At 40.1% G+C, this 16,509-nt stretch overlaps 2 protein-coding genes across 4 annotated transcripts in view; one reads left to right on the top strand and one right to left on the bottom strand.

Annotated features, from left to right (window-relative positions):
• Nucleotides 1-5,382, top strand: part of dennd4a (DENN/MADD domain containing 4A) — a 23,641-nt gene extending 18,259 nt beyond the window's left edge. For both annotated transcript variants that reach the window (XM_067589865.1, XM_067589864.1), the window contains 8 exons: nucleotides 102-318; nucleotides 939-1,030; nucleotides 1,135-1,310; nucleotides 1,603-1,996; nucleotides 2,265-2,376; nucleotides 2,672-2,834; nucleotides 2,926-2,990; nucleotides 3,609-5,382. In XM_067589865.1, coding sequence (XP_067445966.1) covers nucleotides 102-318; nucleotides 939-1,030; nucleotides 1,135-1,310; nucleotides 1,603-1,996; nucleotides 2,265-2,376; nucleotides 2,672-2,834; nucleotides 2,926-2,990; nucleotides 3,609-3,745 — 1,356 coding nt within the window. In that variant the 3' untranslated portion in view covers nucleotides 3,746-5,382. The remainder of the gene's footprint in view (nucleotides 1-101; nucleotides 319-938; nucleotides 1,031-1,134; nucleotides 1,311-1,602; nucleotides 1,997-2,264; nucleotides 2,377-2,671; nucleotides 2,835-2,925; nucleotides 2,991-3,608) is intronic.
• On the bottom strand, nucleotides 5,128-16,509 carry slc24a1 (solute carrier family 24 member 1). 2 transcript variants are annotated; one of them, XM_067589866.1, is made up of 12 exons: nucleotides 14,793-16,509; nucleotides 14,514-14,587; nucleotides 12,211-14,396; nucleotides 10,690-11,890; nucleotides 9,609-9,668; nucleotides 9,184-9,292; nucleotides 7,897-7,977; nucleotides 7,215-7,303; nucleotides 6,786-7,049; nucleotides 6,620-6,709; nucleotides 6,242-6,408; nucleotides 5,128-6,108 (listed from the first exon to the last, which is right to left on the bottom strand). In XM_067589866.1, exons 4-12 carry the CDS (start codon nucleotides 11,722-11,724, stop codon nucleotides 5,859-5,861), a joined length of 2,145 nt encoding a protein of 714 aa, XP_067445967.1. In that variant the 5' UTR covers nucleotides 11,725-11,890; nucleotides 12,211-14,396; nucleotides 14,514-14,587; nucleotides 14,793-16,509; the 3' UTR covers nucleotides 5,128-5,858. The 2 variants fall into 2 exon arrangements, with proteins under 2 accessions (XP_067445967.1, XP_067445968.1); XM_067589867.1 differs by lacking the exon at nucleotides 14,514-14,587 and having other exon boundaries at nucleotides 12,211-14,438; nucleotides 15,558-16,509.

The following is a 16,509-nucleotide window of genomic DNA, read 5'->3' as shown; positions in this document are numbered from 1 at the left end:
TCACAAACGAATATTCCCAACATAAATTCTCATAAGACCAGATTGGCTTTACAATCAATTTTTGTAATGTGACAGTAATGTTTTTTTCTCCTCTCCTGCAGGATTCAAACTGTGACCAGATTAGTGTATCCTCACTGACCTCAGGAGACGCAGACTGCTCCTCGCTTCTTGATAATGACTCCTGTTTGGACCCAGATGGCTTTACCTCCCCCCAGCACGGCAGTGTGTCTCGGCTCAGGAGGAGCCCTATAGTCGGCCATACCAACTTGGGCAGCCCCAGCACCCCCAACAGAGTGTTCAGACACAACTCCTTCTCTGGTTTGTTGCACATCCTTTAATTAGTCGGCATAACCGATATTGTTGGAATAAAGCTGCTAGTTTTGGTTTTCACTGATATGTGAAATCTTGAAATGTTTGCCTTAGATGAACAGTTTATTTAAAGAAAAAAAATTCTCAGATATGAAAATGTAATGGCTAACAGCCATGCTTGATTAACTGTAGCATTGTATTAGTTCCAAGCAAAACACTTCTTGACAAAATTTAGAGCAGGACTCAGTAATGGAGAGAGTCAGGTGTTGTTCTGTGGGAAACTAGGCCAGTAGGCATGGGGGCTGATTCAGTGTGTAGGCTGCACTTAGCCACAGGCCCTATGCTAAACATAAACACGTGAACATGCACACGTGCATGCATACTCACGTGCACACCCTCAGACATACGAATGTGAAACACACACTCGCTTAGACGCAAAAACGTCCACTGAAAACAGAATATGAAGAACAGGTAGCTGTTCTGCTCAGTTCTCGTCATCATTAGTAAAGCTGTTGACCCAATCCTGGTTATTTTACCTATGACTATAATACATAGATTTCCCACTTTGATTGTTTTAAGTGTTGGCTTTGCTCTGTGTGTATAACTGTATAATCCTCCATCATATCCAGGTGGTTTGGCACTTCCTTCTAAAACTCCTCACACTCCAGATTCTTCCCCCGACACCAGCCGCTTCCAACCCACTCCCAATTACACCATCGAGGTGAGTTACTTACAAATAAAAATCCCTGATCAGATGCTCATCTTCAGACTGACTCAGACTGAGTTGCACTGTGTCTGATTTCTTCCTGATGCCTTGTGTTGCAGGTACTGATGTCCAGCTGTTCACTTTGTAAGACGTGTGACTGTCTGGTGTATGACGAAGAGATCATGGCCGGCTGGACAGCTAACGACTCCAACCTCAACAGCACTTGTCCTTTCTGTGGCACAGCTTTCCTGCCTTTCCTCAATGTGGAAATCAAAGACCTGAGACCACAGAGCAGGTAAATCCTCCCTTTACACAGACGACCACATAATTTATTCTGTACTTTCATACAGTGTACAAACACACTAAATAAATGATTCACCATTTCCACTATTATACACCGAACTCAGTAGTAATATGAGGATTGATGTCATTGATATGCTCTATGTAGAAACACAACCAGGTTTCCTGGTTGTCTATTTTTATAGTGTCTTGTCAGCTGTCTGGCATTCTACTTTTTCACGCACACTCAGACACAGCTTTTATCCCTGTGGCCTCTTTAAACAGATCTACTCTGTGTCTCCCCTCAGGTCTTCCAAGGAAAGTAATCCTGTTACAGAGGAGGACATGTCTGCGTCACTCAGTCCTGAGGCCAAAATGTCTGGGGCAGACTGTGCAGCTCAGTCATCTGCAGCTCCCCCGCAGAAGCAGGAGGGCAGCGGTAGTGCCGGGCCTGCTACGATGTCTGTACCAACGTCAGCCTCCGCTCCAGTGACGGTGCCGTACCTGAGCCCTCTGGTTCTGTGGAAAGAGCTGGAGAGCCTGCTGGTGAACGAGGGTGACCAGGCCATCTCCTCCCCGAGTGTTGTCGACCAGCACCCCATCGTCTTCTGGAACCTGGTGTGGTACTTCAGGAGGCTGGAGCTACCAAGTAACCTGCCGGCTCTTATCCTGGCCTCCCAGCACTGTAGCTATGGAGACCAGGTAAACATGCCAGTGTCTGTGTGTAACTGACCCATAAACTTTGAAGCCATAACTTTATCAACATGTTTTAAAGCTCCTATGTGTACAATTTTCACAGTCCTGTCTCTGCTGACCCCTTGTGGTGACACATACACAACATATATTTTCACCGTAATTGCCCCATTTTTCTAACAAGATAAACTTGTGCCATTCAAGTGAAATGAAAGATGATAAAATACATACAATACAGAATAATGTAGTGATCTTCCATACTTTTTTGTCCCTGCAGACTCTTCTTTCATCCGAGGACAGTAAGCAGGTGCTTGTGAGGATTATGTGGGACAACCTAAAGTTACACCAAGACAAAGTTCAACCCTGTTATGTCCTGTGGAACACACATTGTAAGTTATTATAGAGTTTACTTTAATAGACTGTTGCAGATTACGTTTTCAAGGGTGAAATTACTTTCAGAAAAAATGTTCCGGCTGGTAACACTGGCAAGTTTGATCAAGGCTAAATATGTACATGTAAATTAGATAATGCATATGAAGTAACTAGGAAATCATGCATAATTCAGTTCAGGACTCCTATTAGTGATGCTGCCCTTATCAGTGCTATACTTTCAGAGTTGATTCTCAGTGATGGAAATGAATTAGCCTTTGATCGAGGTGACTTTTATCTCTCTTTTCTTTGCAGGTGCTAACTCCCTAGTTCGCTCTGGGCTGTGTGAGGAAGGCCAGCTCTTCACGGTGGAGCTTCTGCAGGGTTTCGTGAGAAGCATTAAGAAGAGTGATGTCTATCAGCCCATGAGCCAGATCATCCAGCTCCTTGGGCCAGAGCTAGGTTTCAAAAGACAGAGGTGAGGAAATAAAGATTTTTGTCTAAAGTAATGTGGAGAAGATGTTATGAATAGAAAGTCTAATCATCGCTCTTTTTTTTCTCCCAAAAAGGAGCCTGTACAGAGATTTATTGTTCCTCACTTTGGTGTCTTTGGGCAAGAACAACATTAATATCAGTGAGTACAAAAGCATGATATTGTGTTTTTAGCTGTGCTAGCAGCTCTGTGGACAGCAATGTTGGTCTAATCAGTCCACAACTTTGGTCCAGACTGAAATATCTCAACAGCTATTGGATCGATCGTCATGAAATCTTGAACAGTCATTCCTGGTTGCCTGAGAATATATCCTAAAGACTTTGGTGATGTTCTGACTTTTCCTCTAGCACCACCAGCAGGTCAAAGTTTTCACGTGTCCTATCTAAATATCCACAAGATAGATTGGCACAACATTCAGTAGAGACATTCATGTTTCCCTCAAGATGAATTGCAATAATTGATCCTTTACCTTTGCATCTACAGTAGCAGGTCAAAATTTTAATTTGTCCCAATACTTTATTTTATGACTAAACACCTAAAAACTAATGACATTCCAATCAGCCTCAACTGTACTTTCTGTTTAGCTCTAAGTAGCAAATGCTAGCATGTAAAGATGTTTAGTACAGCCTTAAAGAGCTGCTAGCATTGCTAAAGACACTTATACAGAAGCAAATGGATTAAATACAATTCATGTCACCTAAGTTTTCTGATAAGGATACATCAAGTCCACATTTTTAACCAACCATTATCTCATTGCAGATGCATTTGACCGGGAGTACAAGTTGGCATATGATCGCCTCACCCCCAACCTGGTTAAACTGACACACAACTGTGACCGCCCCCCTGGAGCAGGGGTCATGGAGTGCAGGAGGACTTTTGGGGAGCCCAGTCTGTGAACTTCATCTCCTCTTCTGTCACATTATGTTTTTCCTTCAACCACGGTCACTGCTGCTGTTTGTTTTGTTTTTTTTGTTTTTTTTAACTGCTCTTCAGACTCAGGACCAGCTCACCTGACTGGAGCACAGAGCTCTTAAGCACAATTGGAAAAAGACACTTAATGTAAAGCGACTGCCATGAGTTTCTTGTACACTGTTAGAGCTGAGAGGCCTGGAGTGACAGGCCCTGTGCTTGTAAATATTTAGAAAATCCACTGTATTTTCAGTATATCAATAGTAACATGTTTGTACAGTTCTACAGTCTATTTTATGACTTTGTGTTGAAGCTGTGAGTAAGTATGTAAAAGTAAGTGTATGATCAAGTTGTCTGAATTTCTCAGTGGTCCCGGTGACCTTATTAAGACTGTTGTTGAGTGTGTTATAATAAGTACGTACTTTTAGACATTCATGTTTTTACAAAGCACTTTGACAAGATGAGCTCTTGACATTCATTCTCATTTATGTAACGCTGTGGCCCAGCAGCCTACGATTAAGTGACTTGTAATTGGGCAGCTACAGGACTCACTGTACTGTCTAACATTTCCATTACGTGCAGTTAACGAAAGCAAAGAAATTCCTCCTCATTTGCACCCTGTAAACCTGGCAGGGCTGTGCTCACATGCCTGAATACACTAAACTGGATCATAACATCAAAAATGATAAAACATTATTTCTGAATCAAGAAGGGAGAACTCAATGATCAACATGCATAACATTTATTCATTTATCATTTTTTATACCAAAAGAGCCCAAAAGGGAGTAAAACTTCTATGATGTATTTTCAATTTTTTAAGCAATACCTTTTTAAAAGTGTTAGTTTAGTGTGTTATTTGGGACCACCAAGGATAGATTTCCTTGAAAACAGTACAATCAAAGTAATTATAGACAAATAATAACTGAAAATAAAAAAAATCTGTTGATTTAATCAAAACCTTTTTTTTAAAATAATTAAATTCATTTGTTGACACAGTAATGGGTCTATAAAAATATACAATATTTGATTTAACATTTTGTAGACCTTCTTTTGGTTATAATAATAAAATGTACATTTTAACCACTTATAATAAATTTGATTGATAGAATACGTAGGATACATAGGTTGTTTTGTCAAATGTGTTAAGTTTGAACAACAGCTCTGACCTGCCCTAATTCAAAACCACTTCCCAAAAAATGAGTGTGATGGTTCACTGTGTTAATAATGTCCTTCACTTTAAACTGACAAACACCTGCCTGGACTCTGTTTGTAGTGCGATGCAGCTGCTCAGCTGATCACTGGACTTCACAATACGATGCTGGATCAGATACGGCTGTGTGCTTGGAATAAACACCAGTTTCACAGCATGTAAATTTGCATTTTAATCACCTTGTAAGTTGTAAACAGTGACAAAAAAACAAAATACTGATGACCAAAACATCATTTGATGTCTACATGTTGTTTACACTACTTGTCAATTTAAACTGTTTCTGAAGTATTATTTATCATTTGTAACACAGATACTAATTTGTATGAATTTTACATAAAAAAAAGAAATCAAATTTCTTCCCTCGCTGGATCTATAGTTTGCTTTCATTTATGAATAAACACATTTATTCTATGATTGTCACATTCATCATTTTCCAAAGTGAGTGCTATTGCTTTGCCTGACTTTTTTTTTTATAAAAACTGTTGTGCATGAAAGAAGTAGTTCAAGCAAGCAAGTTTTCTATATCGAAAGTTAAAAAAAACAGTCGTTGGCGCAGGTATATACTTACATATTGTACAAAATTCACATTTAGAAACTCATAAATTCGTCCAAATTGTGCACCTATCCTAGATTTCTAATTTCTGTAAACTCTGAAAAAAATGTCCCTTACTGCTATAACTGCACAATCTACATCATATTAGACAGTAGTTCTGCATCTCCATGTGTAATGGAAACAATAATTTAAAAGCTGCCATCGTTACTAAAAGTGAGTATGTAACAAGTTCTAGAAAATGTAGTATGTGTATTGCTGCTGACAGACAAAAGTCACTGGCAGCAATGCAGAGCAACTACAGTAGCTTTCTGCGTGTGGTGATGGCTTCTGATCACACTCAGATGGAAACAGGGCAGATAATGAGACGGTCTTCCAGCATCACACTAAGCACCAGGAAGATAAAGTAGAGCAGGAACATGGTGGAGCCCAGGACCTTATTCATCTTCCATTTACAGGATGCAATGGAGATGATGACAAAGAGGAGCATGAGGAAAAGCAGCACAATGGCACAGAAGAGCCCATTGCTGCTGACGGCCACTGGAACAAATCCGTGGAAGGACGAGTACAGGAGCCATGGGACGGGCAGACTTTTAAGAGAGAGAGATGGCAAGGTGCACAGAGCCAGAAGCATGAAGAAAGAGGGAGACAAAGAAATCCATTACCTGCATGTTCATCAGCATTTCATTTTCAGATGTAACACACGAGGCTATTGGAGCTCACCCCACGGTGATGTCGAAGATGTTACTTCCCACAGAGCTGGATACAGCCATGTCCCCTAGGCCTTTACGTGCCACAATCACACTAGTAATGAGGTCTGGGATGGATGTCCCTGCAGCCAGGATGGTCAGGCCCATAATCTCCTCAGAGATGCCGATGGTCTCACCCACCTACGAGGGCAAATCAGGGTTCATGACTGATTCAGGGCACAATCTTACTGTCACTTTCAAAACATTTTCACAACCTCAAGTAGATTTTAATGGAATTATAAAATCCTTTGATACCTGGATTTATGTGTACTCAGTTTCCAGTTTACAAAAATCATTGTGGAAGCTGCTTTGTGTCTGTGCTTAACATTTCAAACCTCGAAATGTAACTAACCTGATGGGCCCACCACACCATGAGGTAGGAGAAGACAGCAATCCATATAATAGAGCCCAGGAAGGTGAACACAAAGAATTTTCTGGATTTCTGTTGAACAAAGAACATGACGTAAAAGACATCTGAGATATCACAGCTGATCTGAGATATTTGTCCGGGTCTTTACCTGGTTGCGAACATCAGGAACTGTGAGCCACAGAGGGAAGACTATGGGCAGCAGGAAGAGGTAGGTGGCTTGTTTACGTGGTGTGTCAGGCCACGCTAAAGACAAAGGCTCATCCTCGTTCTCCCCTCCTTCCTCTTCATCTTCATCCTCCTCCTCCTCATCTTCATCTTCACTGGACTCATCACTGGACTCATCGCTGTCATCTTCATCACTGCTAGAGTCGTCTGAGCATTCTGACCCATCCTCCCCTGCAGGCACATCGTCCTGGAGTGTTGAGGAAAGACATTACGTTGGACAAACATAGAGGAAAAAGACAGATAAAAGCAAAGACCAAACAGGGCTAAAGAGGCTGTTTGCCTAAAGTTTTGGCACATTGACTCTTACATAGACAGTTATCAAAGATTGACTTCTGGGCTGGTTGTAGAGTACCTTCTTGTCTTCTGTCTGCTCCTTCTTCTCTGTTTCTGGAGCTGGGGCAGCCTCTGGCTCTTTGGCTTGCTCATTTTTTCCCCCACCATCTGTGAAAGGAATTCAAATGCGTAATGTTTCTTACTCATTCAGCTATCTGTAAGACTTCAGGACTGGTCATATAAGGAAATGCAGTGTATGTGTTGTTAGGATGATAGATGAGGTCATTCTCATGGCAACTGGACTGTATATTGGATTTTTTACATGCTCCTTTTTAGTACACTTTTTTAGTACTGTTTGTATGTTGTTTTTATACAGTATATTGTACATGTGTGAAATTAAATATATTCCTTGTGTTTTATTTACACTTCCCTGTATACACTTCATATTTTACTACTGCTCATCCAGTTTGCTGCCTAGCAGCATCTGCTAAAGACAGATTTTTCCATTGGAGGCAATAAAGATTATGTTATCATTATTATTATTATTATGGTGGGCATGTACAGTATCAAAGACATATTCATCTTTCTATAGCCACTTTGTGAGCTATTCAGTTCATATTTTAAGTATATTTCCTGTATGGGAAGATAGAGCTTTGCAGCGTAGATGATGAGCAGTTTTCAGAGTCCATTCATGAGCAGAGTCTGAAAGCTTGATGAAAGGCATCTGATCAGTGGATGACCATCACATCCTTCCACGTTACCTTCACTTTTGTCTTGAGTTTTGCTCTCTGCCTTCCGTCTAGCCACATTATTCAGAGTCTCAGCCTTATCCTTAAATTTCCCTACGAACAAGCAAAAACAAACTTCAGAATGGTGTGATGAATTTCTCAGTCATGTGACTAAAATAGTTTCACAGAAATATGTGGAAAACAAATAATCAGTCACATCAATCATGAGTTAGCAAATGTGAAATACCAGCAGTGCAGCATCAAAAAGCAACAACAGCAGCACAATATTTCCTGAGGCAATGTTACGAAAGAAAGAATGAGCTCATCAAAGGAATAAGAGGCACAGCACAGCATAAGACAAGACAGGATCCTTCCTCTGCTCTCTAGTGCACACATGCATTCCAACAAAACTATTTTTCTAATGGACAGATAATGAAGAAAATAAAAGCTCAGAATCCCCAAATATCAATGTTTTTTGATTAACAAAATAATCTTTGTGTCTTTCAGTTTGACAACAGATCATTAGGTGGGATGAGCAGGTCACAGATATTTATAATGTCGTTTTGACTCTTCTCCATGTGGCCAGTGGTCTCTAAGGGCTCATTTTACTGTATGGAGATACAAGGGCTACAAGCTGTGATCCAGATTTTATAGGCTCATTCAAAAGCTAATTATTGTGCTCCAGTAATGGAGTGGTTATTGAAGATGAATGAACCAGGCGGACACAGGTAAACAAATTGGGACATACTGTACTGTGTGGTCTTGCCTCAGGCAACCAGAGAACAGGAAAATATGAACATTTTAGTAAGATGATCAAAGTATGACCATCATAGCATAATACAATACAATTCTAACCTTAAAAACCAGGAAAATCAGAAAAACTAAGGGAGAGCTGTACAGGTCACATGATTAACCAGCCTGCACCACATCTTAGTTAACAGATTAGATTACTTCTCTGTTTTCTAACTGATTTAACAGGCATGGATCCACTTCTAGGAATGCTTCTGACACAATAGAAATGATTTTTATACATATAATTATTTTGTGTTGAAGAACCCTTGTGTAGACTAAACCCATTATGTCTTTAGGATCTTTTTTATATTTCACTGTGGGTGTGCAAATGGATTCCTCTATAGACTGAGGTAGGTATTTATCTGCTTAGTATCAATCTGGACTTAGTGCTGCCTTCATTTGGGACACTTTGCTAATCCATTTTACTATGAGAAGGACGTAATCCCCAGGCACTCATCATAACGGGCAGTTTTTAAGGCACACAATTATCAATCATTAGTGCTATCGTCATGACATGAAGGTACTCACCATCTCCTAAAGGGTCTAACGTGTGGATCATAAGTTGGAAGATGGTGTTTCTCATGGTGCTGTTGTGTAAAGAAGCTGAGCTTCCCCCTCGCTGGAGAGACGGCTTCAACTGGGGAAAGACATGGCTAGGGTCATGACAGCTATTCACAATAACAGACAGTGACACATCAGTGTGAAACAATTATGTCATAGTGGAGGTCAGGCTTGTTTTTTTTTTTCTTGACAGTGCATTTACATGTGTTAGCACTTGAAGGAATGGCTTATTAACAAAATGTTATAGATGAAAGAGACTGTAGAAAGATAAGTAAGGTGTAAAATTAACATAGAAAATGTTAGTACATGAACACTGTGAATGTGTGGGTAAGAATGATGTTTTCTGTGTCTTTTATTGCAGTTGATTGGTTGGTTGATAGTTTGACTTTTACCTTTAACAGATTCTTGTCCTCTGGAGCAGGACGGGCAGTATCTTCATCGTCCCCATTTGTCTGTGTGCAACAATTTAATTTGATTTAATTATTCATTTGTAGAGATACACCAAAGTTATTTCATTTTGGTGGACTTTGTATATTAGTCCCTATATAATGTACTATAATTCTATAGATTTCTATTTCACATTTAACATTGCTATTTGTTACATGTGAGTAAAATAGATGGAGCTGCATGGCATGTATAGGATTATAATTAAATTATTCTTCACTCCATCAAAACTAAATTACCAGTATGATGTGACTGTATGGTGTAAAAAAAAGCATTTTAACAGATTAAATAATTACATTTGCTGTGTGGGAACGTAGCTCCAGCAGTATATCCAGCTCAACAAAAACCCCGAATGTGCACAAATAGCTTTACTTCGTGTAAATTAAGCCTCAGTCACACTTACCAGGGTTAAACACAATATACGTTGATGCTACAGTTTGTACAGAGCCGTAGCTCCACAAAGGATTAGTTTGCTGTCGCTGATCAGCTTTGGTTCCCTGAGGCCTTGGCAAGTGTGATTTCACTCTTTTGACATGATTTGCATATACTGTAACCCCACAGGTGGGAGCAGAGTTGTCATGAGTGGTGAGTGATGTGACTTTCCATTTCAGTAATAAACCACACATGGTTGTGATGAATATGAGAGATTAAGAAACAAAATTATGCATTAGTGAAAGGATTATTGTCACTTTTGAGAATATGCGTCTGTATTTGGGAGTGCTATATTATGTGACAGTATTGTTTCATGGTAACAAGATTAAACACTTACAAAAATTGTGCCAGTAAATAGTTTTTGAAGTATCACAAAATCTACTTATTTTTAACTCCTCAAGAGGAACACATTTGTCTTCAATAATTGAACGTGTTGTTCTTTAAAGCTCTGTGGCTAAACTGTCCTATAGTCACTCTTTAGGTAACTCCTCAGTATCTCCCACACTAGAGAAAACTGTCAATGATATAAATACCCAGTTGAAGACATTAAACATTTGATTTTAGGACACAGTTATGTTTTGTCACAGGAGTGCTTACCTCTTCGGGTTCCTCCACAGTAATAATTTTGACAATGCTCTTGTGTTTGTAGATTTGGGTTTTGAAGGCCTGCTCTATTTGCACATTGAACTTCATGAAAATCACGTAGACAGTGTAACTGGTCACCAGCATGATGCTCTCCCACCACATTATGACATTATCCAAGAAGCAGACGATGAGTAATATGAGGTCAAGTATGTAGAAGGATACATCTCTGAAAAGTGGCCACCAGGTTAGATGAAGCACCTCCCGAGAAAACAAAGCACACATTCCAATCACAAACAAAATGTTGAAAACTGCTGACCCAACAATTGTGCCAATGCCCACATTGCTGTGGGCGATGAAGACCCCTATCAAGGAGGTGAAAAGCTCAGGGGCAGAACCCCCAGCAGCCATGAAAGTAGCTCCTGCCACATCATCAGATATGTTCAACTTGTCTATGATTACCCCCAGCGCAGGAACAAAGAACTCATCACAAACAATTGCAAGTGAAACAAACATGTATATCATCCCAAAAACATGGAGGATCACCCAGCCTTGTCTGCGGTCTTCAATAGAAAAGATATCTACTGGGTATTCTCCCTTAACAGGTGGAGCTTGACCAGGAGAAGCTGGAGTAATGGTAGTTACAGGAGGAGCTGGAGTGGGTGTGGGTGTCTCCTGTGGAGGCTCAGGAGCCACATAGATGCAATGCACAACAGTCCGGTTTGTGGTTGGTGAAGATGGAGATTCAGTAGACGTGGCTTCTTTAAAATCTGAATTTGTATCCGAGTGATGCATCTCTGGTGTTGTTTGATCTGTTGGCTCTAATTCATGTACTGCAGTGGGAGGTTCCTCCAGCCCCTGAGTCTCTACTGGAGCCTCCTCAACCCCCTCGGTTGAACCCTCTCCAAAATCCTCTCCAATCTGAGGCATTGGCAAAGGCTCATACAGTCTGGCACTGATGGTCAGCTGGTAGAGGGTACAGAGGAAAACCCCAGAGAGGAGAAACAAAACGCGGCTCAGCTGCAGTCGCTTCCTTCTTGTGCAATACATTTTCCTCCAAAGCAGTGATGCTACTGGTTATGGTGAATTAAGCTGCATAAATGGGCAGCCGTGAAGGGCAAGTCCAGCTCTCTCCCCAGCAGACCATGGGGTGACAGAATCCAAAACTTGAGTGGCGTGATACATGTCACATCCTTGACTGCTTGGAAAACCCCACCTATTGTAAATGAAAGGAAGTATTACAGATAAAATTACATTTAGATAGTAGGTAGCACACCTGTGATGTACATTTGAAAGCACTTAAACTATTCAGACAGTGTACTTAATATATAATTGTCTGCCATAGCATTATTGATAAGCCCATTTAGAATCTGTTATGTCTACTGTCTTTGCATGTCGATGGTTTCTGAGAAACAGAATAAACTGAATGCCAGAAAACACAAACACAACACATAAATGACTGAGAAACAATAGGTTAATTTCCACATCATTTACAAAAAGAACAACAACATAAAATATGCTTAAATGTAGCCTTACCACAAACGGATCAAATCCTGCAAAAACAGGGATGCAAAAAATCTCCAAAAGCAGATCACCACAGCTGGTACAGTGGTCCAAAGAAAAGTCCAAACTGTTGCCAATGGCCAATGGGTTATGTAGGACGCAGGACAAGTCTTCACAATGGATCAGCATAATACCTAATACCTGAGGTCTACTAAGAGGATTATGTGCATTGTCTCACTCTCACTTCATCACGAGCCTACATTGGTAATATTTAATTTAATGTAAAGTAAGTGGCGCTTTTGCCTAAATACTATCATATAAAATCATTTTATGTAGTCTGACTGACTGTCACTTTACAAATACAATGAAATAGCCTTTCCTAATTTGAACTGGGATGACTAACTTTGGTATTTAAACTCTAGTCTAATATTAATAATGTGCATAAGCCAATAGCATTATTGTTGACATTATGGTGTAACCCGCTCATTTCTTTATAGCACAAGTATGTCAAATTTCCTATGTTTAGCATGTATCTCATAGGAACTATTTATTCTTAGGTACAGTGCTGCCACCCGGACGGATGATAAGGTGCACATTAGATATGGCAATAAAACCTTTGAATGGCACGCAGACAATTAAGACGCTTTCACACCTGTAGGAAAAATGATACATGGTTGCATTTTAGTTCTGGTCCGGTTCCTGTTCACACTGACTTCTTACGAACGAACCAAGAGGAGTGAACATGAAGTTATACAGACTGACAGGTAACTCGTTGATTGGACAGTTTAGCGATTGTCATCCTGCATCATCAATGCATCATCAGGACGCACGTGGGGAAGTCAAATTCCGGTGACTGAGAAGTTTATGCAGCACTTTAATGCTTCTGATGTGTATTTGTATGTGGTGTCACAAAGAGCTCATGAAAAAAAAATGATTATGAGCATTATTAGTATTATTTGACTGCAAATCGACCGCATGTTATGAGTAACAGGTAAGAACGCTGCCAATTGAACCCTGGTGCGAATCAAAAAACCGAACCGAGACCGCTTGAAAAGCTGGGTCTCCGGTGCGGTTCATTTGTGGTGTGAAAGCAAACGAACCAACCACAGATTTTTATGATAGCAGATATGTGATTTTAGCATTATTTCAAAATCAAAAAATTAAAAAAAGCATTACTACAAAATCCATCTGCTGTTCATAAAATCTGTGCAGGAAGCGATCTTATAATTGCATAAGTCATGTAAGTTATATATCCATGTATATATATGTATGCAAATCATTTGGTAACCATGGTAACATGTATGCACGTCAGCTCGGGTATTTTCCCTGATTAATAATTCCTGATCAAAAGCTGTTAAAACTGCTGTCCTTATATCCTCTGTGTACTCTGTCAGTTCATTAAGTCCATTAAAATTGTATAACAGCGATCCCACAGTAATAAACCCTGAATCATTACTTTACGACGCCTTCTTTTCCTCCTGTTAGTCATTACTCATAACATGCGGTCGATTTGCAGTCAAATAATACTAATAATGTTTATAATCAGTTATTTCTTCGTGAGCTCTTTGTGACAGCAAACAACATAAATATACATCAGAAGCATTAAAGTACTGCAGAAGCTTCTCAGTCACCGGAATTTGATTTCCCCACGTGGGTCCTGATGATGCATTGATGATGCAGGATGACAATCGCCAAAACTGTCCAATCAACGAGTTACCTGTCAGTCTGTATAACTTCATGTTAACTTCTCTTGGTTCGTTTGTAAGAAGTCAGTGTGAACAGGAACCGGACCAGAGCTAAAATGCAACCATGTATCATTTTTCCTCTTGGTCTGGACCAAATGAACCGAACTACAGGTGTGAAATCACCCTTAGATTTACTTGACAACACACTGTCATTGGTTCTCTATTTGTATGGAGAATCAGTTACAGACATTAAGTTTAACCCGTTAAATCCCACTCAGCTGTTCACCTCATCTATGAAGGGTACGACTGCACCTCGAGATTTCAGTGGGACAACTCTGACAGTGTTTTCCATCCCGGCCCCGTCCCCTGACCCTTGAATGTGTTCATCATCTGCACCATGAGGCTCAGACTTCTGGGAATGTTGTTATTGATCTGAGCCAAGAAAGCCCGCCCCGTCCTCATTGATGCCATCTCCATTTCAAGCAGGACGATGTTGTTGTCGTCCTGGTTGATCTCTACCCCGCCCAGCAGGAACTGCTTGGAGGAGAGGAGGGAAGGGGAGATCTATCACTTACTCTGCAAGTAAAATTAAGCAAGATGTGTTGTCTATCTGCACCAAGACTTCAGTTAAATCTAAAATTAAGAAAGTACTTCAAACATCAAGTTTGCATCAGACACCGAGGAGGCAGTTTTTTGAGAAGTTGGATCAAAGCCTGCAGCTGCATCTAAAGTAGAAAATACTATTTAGCTGTTTACTTTATTGAAATAAGTAACCACAGATAAAGTCACTTCCTCCCTGCACTAAAACTGAACACCTGTTTTGCTATTTTAAATGCGTACTACACAATGCATGCAGTATCATTATGTAACAACATTCACAATTTCTGTCCTCATCACAGCCCTGTTAGCACATCTTTAGTTTCAACTTACCCTGCAGAACTCGCTGAAAACAAAGCCACAAAATGATGTGCAGCCAGATTTTAAGTTTTAATTTTATTTGCATTCTTCTCTTTATTATTGCTGACAGATATCACTGCATCCTTCCCACCTCTGCGCTCCCACTTTTGTGAATCCAGGCAAAAACAACTCAGACTGAATACCGTGCATTTTTCCACCTTGGAAAAAAGGACCAAAAGCCAGTTGGCTGTAATGCAGAGGAAGACGTCAATAATTTTGAATCTTGGTTCTTCATATCCACAGCATTCAGACCTTTGAATAAGCACAACTTTATAGAGTTTGCAGAGGTTCTAGAGGTTGAACTAATCTTCTCAGTAAACATATATCCAGTAAATAAGTCCATTAAGAAAGACGTTGTAGGGCATTTTTGCCCTTCATAGATTTGGTCTTTCTTCCATTTGTCCATTTGGGGCTGAACATTTAAGTATTTGCAGCTATGAAAATAATAATAGTAATAAAAAAAATCTAATTATTTATCAGAAAATCTAAGTTTTTGTCTTTCATAAATACTCCAGGTCTATAATTCATTTGCACAGATTTCATAATTCAGATCCTAAATTCAAGTTGTGAAATTCTGAACATCAAGGATACTGAGGATGAGCAATTGAGCCTAAATGTAATTGATCAGACTGCTAAAACTTTAAGATTAAGAATTCAGTAGAGATTACATTTCACAGTTAGGTATTTAGTTGTTTATAGGATTCACATCATTATGGCCATTCTTTGCTTCCATACTACAGGAGCTCACCCCACAGTGATGTCAAAGATGTTACTGCATGCAGAGCTGGAAATGACCATGTCTCCCAGGCTTTAATGTGCCACAAACACACTGGTATTGACGTCTGGGATGGACATCCCAGCAGCCAGGACAGTCAGGCTCATAATCTCCTCTGAGATGCTTGATGGTCTCACCCACCAATGAGGACAAACTAGGACTCAGAATGGATAGAAGCTACAGAAATGGAAAACTACAGACATGTTTTTCTCTGTAATTCATCTGTTGCAGTGAGAGGTTCCTCCAGCCTCTGAGACTCTATTGTAGCCTCCTCAACCCTCTCGGTCAAACCCTCTCCAAAATCCTCTAGAAGAGGCACATACAGTCTGAGAGAGAGGAGAAACAAAACCCTTCTCAGCTGCAGTTGCCTGTGTTGTGTTCTTTTTCTCCCACAGAAACAGTGGCTATGAAGAATCAAGCTTAATAAATGGGCTGCAATGGGCAAGTCCAGCTTTTTTCCCAGCAGGCCATGGAGAGACAGAATCCAAAACTTCAGCGTTGGGATCCATTCACATCCTTGGCTTCTTGGAAAAAAAACAGCCTATTGTAAATGAAATGAAGCATCAGAGTTGTGATAAAATTACAATTAAGCATCAGGTGGAGCACCACGTAAGAACAGTATATGTGCAAGCATTCCAACTATTTAGACAATGCATAGTTGCCTGCCATAGCATTATTAGAAAGTCCACTCTAGACTCTATGAATAGGGGTGGGGGGTGGGATGGGCAGACTTTTTGGCTTTTGGAGATCACAGTGGAGATTGTAGAATAATTTCACAATGAAGAAGGCATAGCCAAAACATCTGTGCATTTGCCCCTTGCGCTTGTGATTTAAATGAAATAAAAAGAAACTCTAATTAATTTGGGTGTAAGAACCCTGTTTTGCCATTTTGGACTTTGACTTTGGTTATACGCT

Source organism: Thunnus thynnus, chromosome 5 (genome assembly GCF_963924715.1).
Source record: "Thunnus thynnus chromosome 5, fThuThy2.1, whole genome shotgun sequence".
NCBI lineage: Eukaryota > Metazoa > Chordata > Actinopteri > Scombriformes > Scombridae > Thunnus > Thunnus thynnus.
Note: the sequence above shows the minus strand (reverse complement) of the source record. Positions and strands in the feature narration are given on the sequence as shown.